At 46.1% G+C, this 14824-nt stretch overlaps 10 protein-coding genes across 10 annotated transcripts; 7 read left to right on the top strand and 3 right to left on the bottom strand.

Annotated features, from left to right (window-relative positions):
* Positions 1 to 241: 241 nt before the first annotated feature.
* On the top strand, positions 242 to 2029 carry KUCA_T00006046001 (uncharacterized protein; the record flags this gene model as incomplete). Its single annotated transcript, XM_022605285.1, has 1 exon — positions 242 to 2029. One exon carries the CDS (start codon positions 242 to 244, stop codon positions 2027 to 2029), a length of 1788 nt encoding a protein of 595 aa, XP_022462029.1.
* Positions 2030 to 2250: 221 nt separating this feature from the next.
* KUCA_T00006047001 (uncharacterized protein) lies at positions 2251 to 2913 on the top strand (the record flags this gene model as incomplete). The annotated part of the gene is made up of 1 exon (XM_022605296.1): positions 2251 to 2913. The coding sequence occupies one exon, from the start codon at positions 2251 to 2253 to the stop codon at positions 2911 to 2913; it is 663 nt and encodes a 220-aa protein (XP_022462030.1).
* A 339-nt stretch (positions 2914 to 3252) lies between these two features.
* KUCA_T00006048001 (uncharacterized protein) lies at positions 3253 to 4224 on the bottom strand (the record flags this gene model as incomplete). Its single annotated transcript, XM_022605307.1, has 2 exons — positions 3253 to 4113; positions 4174 to 4224. 2 exons carry the CDS (start codon positions 4222 to 4224, stop codon positions 3253 to 3255), a joined length of 912 nt encoding a protein of 303 aa, XP_022462031.1.
* A 384-nt stretch (positions 4225 to 4608) lies between these two features.
* Positions 4609 to 5505, top strand: KUCA_T00006049001 (uncharacterized protein; the record flags this gene model as incomplete). The annotated part of the gene is made up of 1 exon (XM_022605318.1): positions 4609 to 5505. One exon carries the CDS (start codon positions 4609 to 4611, stop codon positions 5503 to 5505), a length of 897 nt encoding a protein of 298 aa, XP_022462032.1.
* Positions 5506 to 5664: 159 nt separating this feature from the next.
* Positions 5665 to 6543, bottom strand: KUCA_T00006050001 (uncharacterized protein; the record flags this gene model as incomplete). The annotated part of the gene is made up of 1 exon (XM_022605329.1): positions 5665 to 6543. One exon carries the CDS (start codon positions 6541 to 6543, stop codon positions 5665 to 5667), a length of 879 nt encoding a protein of 292 aa, XP_022462033.1.
* A 248-nt stretch (positions 6544 to 6791) lies between these two features.
* On the top strand, positions 6792 to 7820 carry KUCA_T00006051001 (uncharacterized protein; the record flags this gene model as incomplete). The annotated part of the gene is made up of 1 exon (XM_022605340.1): positions 6792 to 7820. The coding sequence occupies one exon, from the start codon at positions 6792 to 6794 to the stop codon at positions 7818 to 7820; it is 1029 nt and encodes a 342-aa protein (XP_022462034.1).
* Positions 7821 to 8143: 323 nt separating this feature from the next.
* KUCA_T00006052001 (uncharacterized protein) lies at positions 8144 to 8581 on the top strand (the record flags this gene model as incomplete). Its single annotated transcript, XM_022605352.1, has 1 exon — positions 8144 to 8581. One exon carries the CDS (start codon positions 8144 to 8146, stop codon positions 8579 to 8581), a length of 438 nt encoding a protein of 145 aa, XP_022462035.1.
* A 349-nt stretch (positions 8582 to 8930) lies between these two features.
* Positions 8931 to 9824, bottom strand: KUCA_T00006053001 (uncharacterized protein; the record flags this gene model as incomplete). Its single annotated transcript, XM_022605363.1, has 1 exon — positions 8931 to 9824. One exon carries the CDS (start codon positions 9822 to 9824, stop codon positions 8931 to 8933), a length of 894 nt encoding a protein of 297 aa, XP_022462036.1.
* Positions 9825 to 10335: 511 nt separating this feature from the next.
* KUCA_T00006054001 (uncharacterized protein) lies at positions 10336 to 12012 on the top strand (the record flags this gene model as incomplete). The annotated part of the gene is made up of 1 exon (XM_022605374.1): positions 10336 to 12012. The coding sequence occupies one exon, from the start codon at positions 10336 to 10338 to the stop codon at positions 12010 to 12012; it is 1677 nt and encodes a 558-aa protein (XP_022462037.1).
* Positions 12013 to 12485: 473 nt separating this feature from the next.
* Positions 12486 to 14741, top strand: KUCA_T00006055001 (uncharacterized protein; the record flags this gene model as incomplete). Its single annotated transcript, XM_022605385.1, has 1 exon — positions 12486 to 14741. The coding sequence occupies one exon, from the start codon at positions 12486 to 12488 to the stop codon at positions 14739 to 14741; it is 2256 nt and encodes a 751-aa protein (XP_022462038.1).
* Between the last annotated feature and the right edge of the window lie 83 nt (positions 14742 to 14824).

Genomic DNA, 14824 nt, shown 5'->3' on the forward strand with positions numbered 1-14824 from the left:
CCATATCCGCAGCCTTCGAACGCTGTATAGGTAGAAAAAGGACATTTGTGTTTGCTCGCCTGTAGGTTCCCTTTTTGAATATGGTTTCTACACTACCCGTACGGCCCCCGCGCCAAGTTGCTTAACGGCAATCCCAAGCGACCTAACCTTGTTCTTTTAAATCGCACGTTTTGCTGGTCTTTTCTCTTGTCATTTCTTCTCCTTGCTTCGAGTTGTCTTTTGATTTTCCTCTTCGTTTTGCATGACCCAGTTCCGAGTGTCCAGTACCGTGCCCAAGCTACTGCTAGGTTCTAGAGCGATTTCCGCCTTATGGGCTCATCGCATTGCCGCATCGTCACCCCACGCCAATTACAAAAGGACGGTTGCCCAGCTTTCAGCACCTTTGGTGCCTCCTGGACTGAAAAATGAGCCAATAAAGAGTTTCGGCAAGGAGTCCACTGTTGACTGGGATCTTTTACGAGAGTCAATTATCAAATTGACCGACAATGGCCCTCTGGAAATCCCTGTGATTGTTGGAGATAGCGAAATTTATGCTGCCAGTTCGAACAGACTTGTCTACAACCAGCATAATCCTGGAAACCACGCCCAAATTTTGGCCAATGTAACTCAGGCAAATGCTGAGGATGTAAGGGTAGCTGTTGAAGCTAGTTCTGCTGCTAAAGAAGCTTGGTTAAACACTCCATTTGTGGACCGTGCGGCGGTATTTTTGAAGGCTGCCGATCTGATCTCTACAAAGTACAGATACACGATGTTGGCTGCCACAATGCTTGGACAGGGGAAGAATGTTTACCAGGCTGAGATTGACTGTATTGCCGAGCTTGTGGACTTTTTCAGGTTCAACGTGAAGTATGCCCAAGAGCTCTACTCGCAACAGCCTATTGAGTCTACTCCCGGTGTTTGGAACAGAGCTGAATACAGACCTTTGGAAGGATTTGTATATGCTGTTACTCCATTCAACTTTACAGCTATTGCTGCGAATCTGGTGGGTGCACCAGCTCTGATGGGAAACACGGTGGTTTGGAAACCGTCTTCCTATGCCACGCTTTCAAACTACATTCTTTTTCGCATTCTTCAAGAGGCCGGATTGCCTTCCGGGGTGATCAATTTTGTACCTGGAGAGCCTAACATGGTGACTGATGAATTAATTAATGATCCCAGGTTTGCCTCGTTGCACTACACAGGTTCGACTGCAGTCTTCCTGAATCTGTACGCAAAAATCACTGCCAATCTAACCAGTGGGAAATACAGAGATTTCCCAAGGATTATCGGCGAGACCGGTGGAAAGAATTTTCATGTTGTTCACGAGTCAGCTGCTGTTGAAAATGCAGCCCTTAACACTCTGAGAGGTGCTTTTGAGTACCAGGGTCAAAAATGTTCTGCAACTTCCAGAGTCTACGTCTCGGAGTCTGTGTGGCCAAAATTTTCCCAGATCTTGCTGGAAAACGTATCAAAATTGATTCCCACAAACACCTCTGCTGTCAAAGGTCTTCAATCCTTTATTGGCCCGGTCATTCATGAAAATTCATTCGATAAGCTTGCTGACGTGATTGATCAAGCCCAAACTGACCCAGAGCTGGAGATACTATATGGCGGACAGTACGACAAGAAGCAAGGCTATTTTGTCCAGCCCACAGTAGTGAGAACTTCAAATTTGGAACATGATTTTCTGAAACGTGAGTTCTTTGGGCCCGTTTTGACTGTTCATGTGTTCAAAGACGCAGAGTACGAGTCCATCCTAGAATCGATCGACTCCAACACGAATTATGCATTGACAGGCTCAATTTTTGCGAACTCCAGAACAGCCATCCGGTTAGCTGAGGAAAAACTGAGATATTCCGCAGGAAACTTTTACATCAACGACAAATCCACGGGTGCTGTTGTCGGCCAGCAATGGTTTGGCGGTGCGAGAATGAGCGGCACTAACGACAAGGCTGGTGGGTCTAACATACTGACGCGTTTCACGTCGATCAGAAACGTTAAGGAGAACTTTTATGAATTGGCCGATTATAAGTATCCGTCCAACTTCTAAGAGCGAACAACGCAAGAATTATATTAAATATTTCACTATTATTATCCAAGAAGACGTTCATCTCATTGTAGTGTGTGGTACACAAAACGCGGGGCAAAGCTGATTATCTAAGCAAGCAGGGCTCTAAATTGGCCAGGTGGAATGACAAGCCAGAAGCGTTTGAGAAAGCAAACAACGCCACACCACGCGCGAATATACACATTCACAAAATCACATTCACGATGTCCTCCGGAACAGAATCACCAGAACTGACTCTCGACAAATTGGCAGAGCAGGTCACCAATCTCGCAGGCCTGGTCTCCAGACAGGGCAAAGTGCTTAGCAAGACAGGCGAGCAGGTGCTCGAGATGCAAATAAAGGGCACCAAAGCTGAGGTCGATGCAATTGAGGTGCCCACATTGCGTGGAGAACGCTCGAAGCAGGTCCAGCCTACTGTTGATACAACTGATTTTGTTACAAATGAAGATATAGTTCAACTGGTTGGAGAGTTGCAAGGCCAACTTGATATCTTGGAACAGAGAACCATCAGACGTACCGTGAACTCCGGTCTTGTGGCTCAGGATGCCATTGTTGCTCCACAGTTGAATATGGATGGCTTGGAGCCAAGTCCTGGAACATTCCCCAAGACCTTGGGTGGATTCAACGCTCTCACCGATGCGGATCTCGTCGATCTCTGCACGTTCTACGATCTGTTGCCTCCTAACGAAGAGCAAGAACAGAGAATGAACGAGTTTATGAGCGGTGAGGCAGAAACACCAAATTTGGAAGATCTGCGAATTGGTGCGAAGCCAGAAGATTATGATCAGAAGGAATTGGACTCGTTGTTTGACGAGTTGGCGAGGTATATTGGTGTGAGAAGCAGAAGGACTGAGGGCGCTTGGTAAAATACAAGAGCCTGAAACTGGGTTTAGCAATACGCCGGTGGATACCTTATTGATGTTGCATGGTTTAGCGAAGATACAGAAATTGGTTGGGCTGCCCGGATGTTGTTGTTGCCTACTTGAAAATTGATCATATTGCAACCCTAGGTGTTAGTGATCTGCTATCGATCACAATTATAGCTGTGGCCATGCAGAGTCAAATGAGCGTTCAGTTAAAGATCTAAACTAGTAAACAGTCCGGAAAGGCATTTGTCACTTCGCGATGAAAGTTCACTTGCATCATTTCATTAACGGCATTCTTATATATTTTTCATCATGTTTCCTTTTGCTCTCTTTTCAACCTTACTCAAACAACTCCCTATACGCAGAAGGTATAAACTTGTGTATATCAGAGGTCTGTAAAGCCCGTCCGTGCTCCTTAAATGCCAGATTTGCAGACCTTCTGTTGGTGATGGAGCCTCCAAAGCACGCCGTCATCAAAATATCTTGCTCCGTCAAAAAAGGCTCATTTTTTGATTCCGGATACAGTCTGTTTTTATAAGCACCAAAACCCCACGCGACAAACCCGGAAATCAGGCCCGTCAGCGAGTCTCCTTGGCCGCCTACTCGTTTGTTGGAACCCTCTTCGTCCACCGATATCGACAGATCACCTGAGACTATCTTGTCAATTGCACCTTTCTGGAATACCACAACATCTCCAAGTGATTTTGATACTTTTATGGCTGCTTTGGGATCTTCCGGATCGATTTCAAGTGCTTTGCAGATTCGTGCGAACTCCACCACGTTAGGAGTGATAATTGCTCGACCATAGCCTTTGAGTATGTCAGGGTCCTCTGAGAGCAAAAATAACGAGTCAGCATCCATTATCACCGGAATTTCTCGTTCTCTGAGTTCACGGACGATCAAACGAAGCGTTTCCAGCATGGCTGGGTCTCTTCCCAAACCGGGTCCCACCACTACAACGTGTATTCTTTGCAGCAAAGCCCTCACTTTGGGCAGAACATGAATATCAATAAATTTCGCTCTTTCAGCCCCTTCTGGTAATTTGGAACTATCCTTCAAGTAAGGGTGAACCATAAGGTCTGGCGAATAAGACTTGATGATTGGTGCGGCGCTTTCTTCGCAGATCACGTGTGTCAAGTCAACGCCTAGTAGGGCCGCCGCATGGGCCGAGAAGAACGGGGCACCGGTATAGCTATGGCTCTGTTAGAAAGGGAATATTGGGACAAAACACAACAAAATTCCGGCACTTACTCTTCACACCCGCCGATTACCGCAATTCTGCCCGCTGTAGCTGGTTAGTACGAATGCCATGGTGTGACGGGTTGTAGCAGGGGATGAAAAACTCACCTTGACCCTTGTGGAAAGACGGAAGAAGCGGAGGGATAATGTGCTTGGTCAAAGAGACCAGTTGATCTTTCAAAACAGGACCTTTGAACATTTAATAGGCAATTGGTGACATACAGCACGGTGAAGAACCGCAACAAGATGGAGGTTAGCTGAGGCTAGCTGGGGCTCCTGCGAATCGAGATTAGTTTTACGTGTGTGGCTCAAGTCTTGCGTGCTCCGCCCAATCCGAACGATTGCGTAATCAGTCTGCCCCGGCCAATTGGATCTTATGTGAGCTTGCTTCCAATAACTGACTAATTGACCCCGTCTGCTACAAATCATTCGCCCCCTAGGTCTTTCATTATAGACATGCTCTCATCAATTAGCATCAAAAAACTGACTACCCGCTTCATTGTACCTGCAATTGGCTTATCGGCATCTATCGGCTATTACCACACGCTTAACAACATGGCTCCGATTTCAAACGATTCGCCAGTCACTTTCGTCGGAGGTGACGACTGGATTGACCTTAAAGTCAAGAAAATCGTCGATGTGACCCACGACACCTACAAGGTGTTCTTCGAGCTTCCTTCTCCAGAGCACGTGTCCGGATTGGTGACTGCCTCTGCATTGTTGGCTAAGTATGTCACTCCTAAGGGCTCCAATGTGATCAGACCTTACACTCCTATCTCCGAGATTGGGGAAAAGGGCGAACTTGAGTTTGTGATCAAGAGATATGAGGGCGGAAAAATGTCCAACCACATCAAGGAATTGAAGCCCGAAGATACCCTTTCCTTCAAGGGTCCTATCGTCAAGTGGAAATGGCAACCAAACCAGTTCAAGGAGATTATTCTCCTTGGTGGTGGTACCGGAATCACTCCATTGTACCAATTGGTTCGTGAGATTGCTCAGAACCCTGAGGACAACACCAAGGTGAAGCTTTTCTACGGAAACAAGACTCCTAAGGATGTACTTCTCCACGACGAGCTCTCCAGCTTGGCCTCCAAGTACCCAAAGCAGGTGTCTATTGTCCAATTTGTTGATACACCAGATGAAACCTGGAAGGAGAGCGTTGGTTACATCAGTGCTGATTTCTTGAAGGCTAATTTGCCTCAACCCTCTGAGGACGTTCACATTTTTGTGTGTGGTCCTCCAGGTCTGTACAACGCTCTTTCTGGTCCAAAGGTATCTCCAACCGACCAGGGTGAGTTGACCGGAGCCTTGAAGGAATTGGGCTTCAACAAGAACCAGGTGTTCAAGTTCTAACTGGAATAGACTCAATGCGTGAAATACGCTAGCTAAAATGGCTGTTATGGTCCGATAAATCATGGTTTTGATACATTTTTGACCGTAGAATTTGAAACACCGCTACAGAAGAACATTGAAAAAAAAACCCCCCGTATTAATCTAATTTCCCTTCTCTATTCATTTTTTGTCTCCTGCATTAACCTTTATCTTTGCCTCTCGATTCTCCTTCTTGAACACATCCGCCTTTTTAAATCCAAGCTTGTTTGAATCCGGTTTGGCTATCTTGAAAGCCCCGAAGTCTGGCTTGATCCTCATGCCACACTTCATGATCGTCCTTGGAGGATCCGAAACTTTAGATATAGACAGCTTGATTGGCTCGTGATTCGCATCCCTGAGCCTTTTATTAACAGACTTTTCCTCTTCTTCCTCCACATGATTTCTCTTTGCCCTGTTGATCTGCTCTTGTAACCTGGCAAGGCTCGATTCCTCATCCGTCTTCACCGATTGTTTCTGTTTCCCCAATTCTTTTCTTCGTATGGCCTCAGACGACTTGTCTATGTACGCTATAGTGAACTTTTCTCCACTTAGCTCTTCCTCTTCTTCTTCGTCTTCTTCCTCATTCTCGTCCAAATCAGTCTCTTCCTTTCCATGTTCTATCACGGTACAGATGCCCGAATCGCCCAAATGCTTCACAAACTGGCTCAGCGCCTTCCACTTCGTGGAATTCATATGTATGTGTTCTTTGTTCCCAATATATTCTTGGTAAAACCTGTTCGCACCTATCTCCTTCTCGCCGTGAGACATCTTGAGCAGTCTCACAAAATCATTCTGGAATTGCTTGGAATAATCTTCGATCATGTTTCTCCGTTTCATTGGATCCTGAGCAAGCTCCTTGACCTTTCGCAGGTGCGACGGCGACTCAATATGACATTTGAAGCCGTTGTCGTCTCTGCACTGCTTCTCGCAGATTTGGCAGTAGAATTTCAGCTTTGAAAGGCCCTTTGCCTTCATTTTATTGGCCACATATTTAGCCGTTCCGAACTCAGCCTTTCCCATTTGGATGTTTTGTGGCTGGAAATATTTTGAAAATTGTGGAGTTTTCTGGAAAACTGAACCAAAGATGAGGTTCAGACAGTAGATAGAGAAAAAAGAACAGATAATATCTGATATCAAAATGGTTATGTTGCCCCGTGCTTCCTAATCCGAGGTCCAAAATGGAGTATTAGTTACGCTAAAGCCTGAGCCCTCTAAGCCTCTCTATACGCAACGTGCAAATTAGCATTTTTTTGGCTTTCCCATTGAGCATGATGTTTCGGTTCCAGCGACCAGCTTCGCGATTGTTTAGTTCTCATGCAGGCTTGTTTGCCAAATACAAGACGTTTGGAAGTAACTCCTACAGCAGGAACGGAGTGCAGTTTAAATGGACTCCCCAGGTTCGCAGAAACGTATATATTGGGTCTGCAGCGTTGATATTGTTCATAGGGATGAACCTGGATGAAGCTCCGGTTTCTGGCCGACTAAGGGTGCTTTGGGTGCCCAAATGGCTCGAGCGCAGGGTTGGAGATTACGGATATAGATCTGTGCTATCTGAGTTCAGAGGGTCTATTTTGCCGCCATCAGACCCCAGATCGGTCCAGGTGACAAGAGTAATGTCGCGCATTATTGAGGCTGCTAAGAAAGAACAAAGTAAACACGAAGGACTCGGGTCCAAAGGCCATTCTGTGCCTCTTCATGATGGGGCCACTGTGGGCCATCACGAGGATGACGGAGTGGATTGGAAAATACACGTGGTGAACGACCCTAGCCAGCCTCCGAACGCGTTTGTTTTGCCCAACGGGAAGGTTTTTGTCTTCAGCTCGATTCTGCCGATTTGCCAGAACGAAGATGGACTGGCCACCGTTTTGTCGCATGAGTTCTCTCACCAATTGGCTCGCCACACCTCAGAAAACCTGTCCAAATCGCCTCTTTATACTGTCGCGGGTATTTTGCTATACTCGATAACGCAATCTGCTGCCTTGAACAACCTCATGGTGAGCACCCTGCTGCAGATGCCAGCCTCCAGGAAGATGGAAACTGAGGCAGACTACATCGGGCTGATGCTCATGTCCGAGGCGTGCTTCGATCCAAACGAGGCTCCGAAATTATGGCAAAGGATGACCAAGTGGGAGGAGTTGCAGATTGCCAAAAGCGGTAGAGGAAGAGCCCCCGAGTTCATGAATACTCATCCTGATAGCAAGAGAAGAATACAGAACATGCTGCAATGGCTTCCAGAGGCCGAAAGGAGGCGGGAGAATGCCGGTTGCTCGGGTTTCTCACTTTTCAAGCCGTTTTAGTCACGTCTTTCATGCCTGCGCACACATGTATATAGTCGAAACAATAGAAATCATCTGTGCTTGATCAGGGCTGACTGGGTACATCCAGGCATCTCCAAGCCTCCAGCAGCCACCAATATCTAGTTTATTCCGCAATTATTCGTGTAGTTAAACCTTCTGATAATGCATTATTGGAAGTACTGTTCTGTTCAGGGGTAGTGTACCTGCTGATTATGCACTGCCTTCTTCACTCCAGGGTGAACGGCTGTAAGCATGCCTAAAGCGCACGGGATTACACACCATAACACCGGTACCTCTGCGCTTTTCTCCCTCAAATATTTGCTATGTGTATGAGAAGACCCACACATATATATTACGACATGTCCTCGAACAAGCAGTTAGAAAAAAACACATCATCCGAAATGTCGCAACCACTATACAGTCTAGTGGACTTCAAGCAGATGGAATACGATGATGCCATTGACCCAGACAACATGGAGCAGTACGAGCCAAAGATATACAAGGTGGTACCATTGTACGGAATACCAGTCCAGCAGGATGAACCACCGGCTTATGTTGCGAATGCGGATGAAGAGCTCGAGCTCAGCGAGAAGCTCGAGGGGCTACCATTGCCGGTAACAGCCGCGAGAACACTAAATGAGGAGCAGAAACAGCAGAGAGTGCGAAATGCAAGACTGTATCGTCTGATTGTGGTGTTGTTATTTTATCTACTTTATTCAGGTGGGTGCGGCGATGGACAAGAGGAGACAGGGCTTCCTTGAGGGTTGAAAACCGGCCAGGGCGATTTAGCAAAGACTATGGCTTGAGTTTGACAGTTAAACGAAGCCTTGAATCTTCAGCTTTCCGTTTTCAGAGTTGGTGGGGTGGATAACTTTGTGCCCTGATTCACTTTCCACAATTCATTCTACATTTATAGGCTATATTTCATTTTCATATCCAGCTCATAGGATCAAGCTTTAATTTGAACTAAAACTAAAAGGCATAGTTGTGATGGGAGTGGCGAGTGGCGTTCATACCAATTGGAACTTGCTGTTGGAAACTAACTGCAGATCCAGCTAGCTTCTGACTAGAGTTTCTGACAAGTTTCCCGCTTGTAGCTAGAGCCTTTTACTAAAGCTTCGAACCAGATAGCCCAAGAGCCTTTGCATGATGTGCAGCATGGTCCTTCGTAAAAGAACTGATGAAGTAATACGAATGGTCATATCCCTCTACAAGGTTCAACTTGACCAGTCCATCGAACTTGGTGCCCTTGGAAGCAGCAACCAAATTCTCTGGAAGAAGTTGTTTGGCCTTGTAGAAGTTATCGGCGAGACCCGTGTGGATCAAGATCCCCTCCTTAGGAACTGGACCATTATACTTGGAGATTAACTCGGAGGGATCATATTTGGCCCATTTGGCCTTATCTGGACCCAGGTAGTTGCCAAAGTTCTTCTCTCCCCATGGACAATTGGAAGGGTTCGAGATAGGTGAAAACGCAGAAACCGACTTGAACTTTCCAGGATTTTGCAGGAACATCGAGAGTGCCCCGTAGCCGCCCATAGAGTGGCCGGTGATGGAAATATTGCCGAAATCAAGTCCTTCAAAGTCCGAGGCCAATGAGGGCAACAGTTCTTTAAGCACATAAGAGTACATTCTGTAGTTCTCCTTCCACTTTTCAGTCTCAGCATCAACGTAGAAGCCAGCACCAGTGCCAAAATCCCACGAATCGTCTTCTCCCTCTATTCCTGCACCTCTTGGTGAGGTGTCTGGGAAGACCACTGCAAAGCCGTACTCGTTGCTGTATGGCTGCCAAAAGGCCTTTTCGGAGGCATTGTTGGGTGTGCAAGTCAATCCAGACAGATACAGTAAAACCGGTAGTTTTTTGGCTTGCGACTGAAAAAATTGGGCAGGGAGATACACATTAACATCCATGTTGGTCTTGGTCTCCTTGGAGGCATGCGAGAGTTTGAGCAGCTTTCCACCAAAGGTGGTGATCTCTGCTTCGGTCTTGAAAATCTTGGACATATTGGGGATTAGAGCAATTGAAACAATTCAAGAGGAAAACTGGTTAAAAAAAGCAGGAAAGAAGCAAACTAAAAGGGTCTATATGCCCATAGGCTACTTGCCCACCTCCGTTCCTGATTCAAGCGGGATATCAATGCCCAATCGGGTTTGGGAATCTGCATCGGCATCAAAACTGTGTGATAACCATTTTATCACGTGACTAATTTAAGAACGGTCGTGTTATTTCGAATTAGGGTGTTTGTCCCTCTGTCGACCACGGACAAGGGGAGGGGGGTCACGAAAGAACTGCTGTATTCCCTCGAAATACTTCAAAAACGGTCTCTTTGCGCGCTGTTTTTTTGCGGCATATTGTGGTCTAGGTTGAATTATTTGTTTTGAGTTGCCTTGGTGGAAGCTGGAAACCCCTTTGACTGAAACGGCTACAATCTCAAATTAGTGTGGCGGTGTTGTGATTCTAACATCACGGAAAGTACGCGATCTAAACCCATATCTTTGGAAGCAAGCCGCTAAAATGTCGGATTCCCACAGAGTGACATCTATTGCGGTGCCGGAGTTTGTGACGGTGATCATTGCCAAAGTTGTTTCAGAGTTCCACTCGTCGATTACTCTAATACAGAGACTTCCAGGAGGGAGTCTCATTATCAGGTACATCAGATCGTCTTATAAAAATGATCCAATTAGATCGTTGTTTGAGCTGGCGCTTGCTCTTTTGGCATTGTACTACTTTTTCAGTTCCAGATACTCTCAGTCGGAACAGGAGATGATCAAGCTGTCCAACAGAGACGTGGACGAGCTTGTGGACGACTGGATCCCCGAGCCTTTGGTTCCTCCAATTGGTGATAATGAAAGGTGGCAGGTTGACTCGATCCCTGTCACCAAGGGTGGAATTTCGGGCAGGATCACTCTGCTGACGCCGCAAGGCACCGAGCTCAAGAACGTGATGAACCTGAGCTCCAGAGACTATCTGTCTATGAGTACCAACAAACTGGTTGCAGAGAATTGCAAAGCCGTGATCAACAACTCCGGAGTTGGAGCATGTGGTCCACCCAACTTCTACGGAACCCAAGATGTTCACGTGAGATTTCAAGAGGACATTGCTGGATTCCTCGGGGCAGAGGAAGGAATCATTTATGGACAGGATTTTGCGACGCATTCCTCGGTTCTACCTGCATTTTTGAAAAGAGGAGACATCGCTGTTGTAGACGGCGGTGTCAGTGTTGCACTGCAGAAGGCTGTGTTGATTTCGCGTTGCTCTATTGAATGGTACAACCACAACGACATGGACCATCTGGAACAGGTGCTAGACAGCTTGAAGGAAGAGTTGTCTGAGGGACCAATTACGAGGCGGTTCATAGTCACTGAAGGTTTGTTCGATAACTTTGGTGACTCGCCAGATCTGGCTAAAATCGTGGAATTGAAGAACAAGTACAAGTTCAGACTCTGCCTTGACGAGACCAACTCCATCGGTGTTCTTGGACCAAACGGAAGAGGTCTTCCCGAGCAATATGGAATCCCAAGATCCATGATTGACGTCACTATTGGTTCCATGGCGCTTGCGTTGGGTTCCTCGGGTGGATTCTGCGTTGGTTGTACTGCCATGATCCAGCACCAGGTTCTGAGTTCGAACGCGTATGTTTTCTCTGCCGCGTTGCCGCCTTATTGCGCCAAAGCCGCTTCAACAGTGCTCAAGTTGCTGGAGCAAGACCCCAAGCCGCTCACTAAACTTCAGTCCAATTGTCAATACGTTCACGATCTCTTCTCTAAAACTAGAGAACTTTCTAAGTTCGTGACGGTGGTTTCCAAGCCTTATTCCCCAGCCTTGCATCTCAGAATTAGCCCAGCCATCCGTGAAGCCCTGGAATTACCCGAAAGTTATGGAGGTCCCGGCTCGAAGATCGCCAAAGCCGTCAAGCAGGGCAAGGAAGAGGATTATTTCGACGAATTGTACAACAGAGAGTCTTATCTTTTGCAGAAGATAATAGATTCTGTTCTAGAGCATGGCATCCTGATCTCGAGATCAAAGCGGATTTTGCACCACGAGATTCTGCCCATAGTTCCCGAGCTGATTGTGTCCATCACAAACGAGTTCTCCAAAGACGAGCTCAAAAAGGCTTTTGCGGTGATCAATAAGGCCATTATTGGCCATCTCAAGGACCTGAACCTTGATGAATTCGACAGCTTGATTTAATAAAAATCCCTTCAAGTCTGTCTGACCAAGTTTATGATCATATCCATCATTTTTGAACATATCTAGTTGAATATACGTTACATATACCAATCCAACTGATCTCACCGTACGCTCGTGGGCTACATCGCGTCCTAAAACGGCACTAGAGTGGCTAGGGTGGTGTTTCTCTTCCTCTCTGCTGTTGGCAAGGCTGAACCATCAAAGTAAATACCGCTCCTGGTTGTTAGAACGCAGTCAGTTCAGCATAGGACAAAAGAAGTAGTGTATTCACGAAACTCTCTAGTTTTGTCGTGCGGCTCACGATATCGATGACGTCTCATCTCTATGCGGGCTTCTTATCAACAGTGGCACTTCACAAACAATTAGTTGGCCATCTTTTCTAGCCATCAACGAATCATTCTGTCACAGTGTTTGAACTTTTAGATTTGAAGCCTCATGGAGGGTTGCAGTTTTTTCCTTCGTGTAAAGTGTTCATGGTTACACAGTCTTGTGGGAGGTTGGAAGGAGCGCGGTTTGAAGAGTCTGGGGAGAGTAGGCACCAAGCAGTGAAAGCGCCTGGGAAACATGAAGACCATGTTGCACCTTTAGTTAATGATCCATTGATATCCTTTTCTTCCAATGATGTCCTCAAAGGGATTTCCTTTGATACGCTGACTGAGCTGGAGAAATGGGCTACAGAGACCCCCACACCATTGCAGAAAGTGGTGGAAGCCTTCAACACCACGCGATTTTCCGTGGATTTGTTCAGCAGAGGATCACACAGCTCAGATGATAAGGTGAAATTACTTGTTTGTCATGACTTTAAGGGAGGATACCAAACAAATGAGGATCTGAGTCCTCAGGGCTATTTTCCCCACCTCCAGAATGGAAATCGCTATTTCTTGCAATTCCCTGAACTATGCGACTTGTTCGTCTACTTCTCGCATCATTGCATAACCATCCCTCCGCTATGTTGGGTGGATATGTGCCATCGATTTGCGATACCGTGTTACGGAACTGTAGCGTTTGAGGGGAAAGAAAAAAAGGGCTTTGGCCGGCTTGACCGCCTAATGGCCCGTGACAATCATGGTGAATTCGTATTTGTCAAGGCATTGGTCAAGCTGGTGAGAATGTTCAAACTTGATGGACTATTGCTGAACTTTGAGGCGAAGTTCTCTGATCCCAAGTTAGCGAAAGACTTGGTTCCGTGGCTTGCTAAGCTTCGAGGAGACATGAGATCATGTAATGGTGCCAAGGTGATCTGGTATGATGCTTACGTGGGGTCAAAAAATCAGGTCCAATACGTTAATGGTGTTAATCACCTAAACTATGAGTATTTCGACCTAACTGATGGATTCCTGACCAACTACTGGTGGTCTGAAAACGAACTGGAGGCCAATTTGTCGAATGTCGGGAAGCTGGGGCTGAGCAAAACATTCGTAGGGTACGATGTTTGGGGACGAGGATTAATCCCTGGTCTTGGTAGAAAAGGCGGGTTTAATACTGGCAAAGACATAGCCATCATTAAGGATAGTTCTGTGGGACTGTTTGCTCCTGCGTGGACGTATGAGTTTCTGGGATATGAGAACTTCAAAGAGAATGATGCGGCTTTCTGGAAAGGCATTTCAGAGACTGTCAAACCAGACAACGTTTCAGTGAGAGTCATAGGAGATGGAGGCTTCATCTTCCACACTAATTTCAACCAGGGTACTGGCTCAAGCTTCTATGTTCTTGGAGAAAGGGTGTTTGATGACTTTTGGGCTAACGGAGGGCTTCAAAATCAAATACCAGAGACGATCCTAGAGGACCAGACCAACTCTGCCCTCAAAGTTGAGCTAGACGGGACAGATTCCTTTACTGGAGGTAATTGCTTGAAGGTGAGTCATGATGTGTTCGGAAAAGACATCTTTTCTTCCAGATCGTTTCCCACAAAACTACTCAATTGGCGAACAGATATGCCCAAGACTTTGTTCTCATTGAATCAAAACTGTCATTCGTCTAATGTGAAGGTTTGCTGCACATTCCAACCTTGTCAACCCGCGTCAAAATCCTCCTTTCAGTTGCAACTGTGCTACCAAATTCTGAGGAGGCATAAAGTGTACAGTTCTGGAAAGCTGATCTTCCCTCTTCATGGCATCTCTGGCGAATGGGTGACCGTTGAAAAACATTTCATTTCACCTCGACGGTCTGAGAAGGAAACACTCAAACTAACAGTTCTGGAGATAAGTCATGTGGATTCAGATATATCCCCTCTTCCTTATGTCGAAGATACATCCAATGACAAAGACGAGTGGGTGGTGATACCTACAGCTCATCCAAGGAAAGTTGAGGAAGATATGGAGCTCAGTATTTCAGATGACGGTTTTGTCAATGGTTCCAATTTTGCCTTGGAAGAGATTAAAATTGGAGAAATCTCAGTTGTGGCCACTCTCGATAATCAGGCAGCATTACGCTGTTCAAAAGTGGCTGGTCTGAAACATCTGAAATTAAAGGATAGTGTTATTCTGTCTTGGACGCATGAGTCCGGTTTCAAAGACGACCATTGCGATTTTTGGTGTGTTTATGTGAATGATATCTTCCAAGGAGCAACGACTGTTTCGCAATTTGCAGTTGATGCTGGTGAATGGAATCAAAGAAACATAGTGGGTTCAGGATCAGAAGCCGCAAAGCTGAAAGTAAGAATTGACACTCTGTCTTTAACTGGCGAACTACAAATCGGAGCCAACTACTATTTCAATTGCAATGGCTAAAACTCCAAGGTAACCGAATTTAAAAAAAACAAACTATGAATGTCCAACTGAAAAAAGCAGCCATAACCTTGATAACACATCCC

Source organism: Kuraishia capsulata, genomic scaffold (genome assembly GCF_000576695.1).
Source record: "Kuraishia capsulata CBS 1993 genomic scaffold, Kuraishia_capsulata_scaffold_7, whole genome shotgun sequence".
NCBI lineage: Eukaryota > Fungi > Ascomycota > Pichiomycetes > Pichiales > Pichiaceae > Kuraishia > Kuraishia capsulata.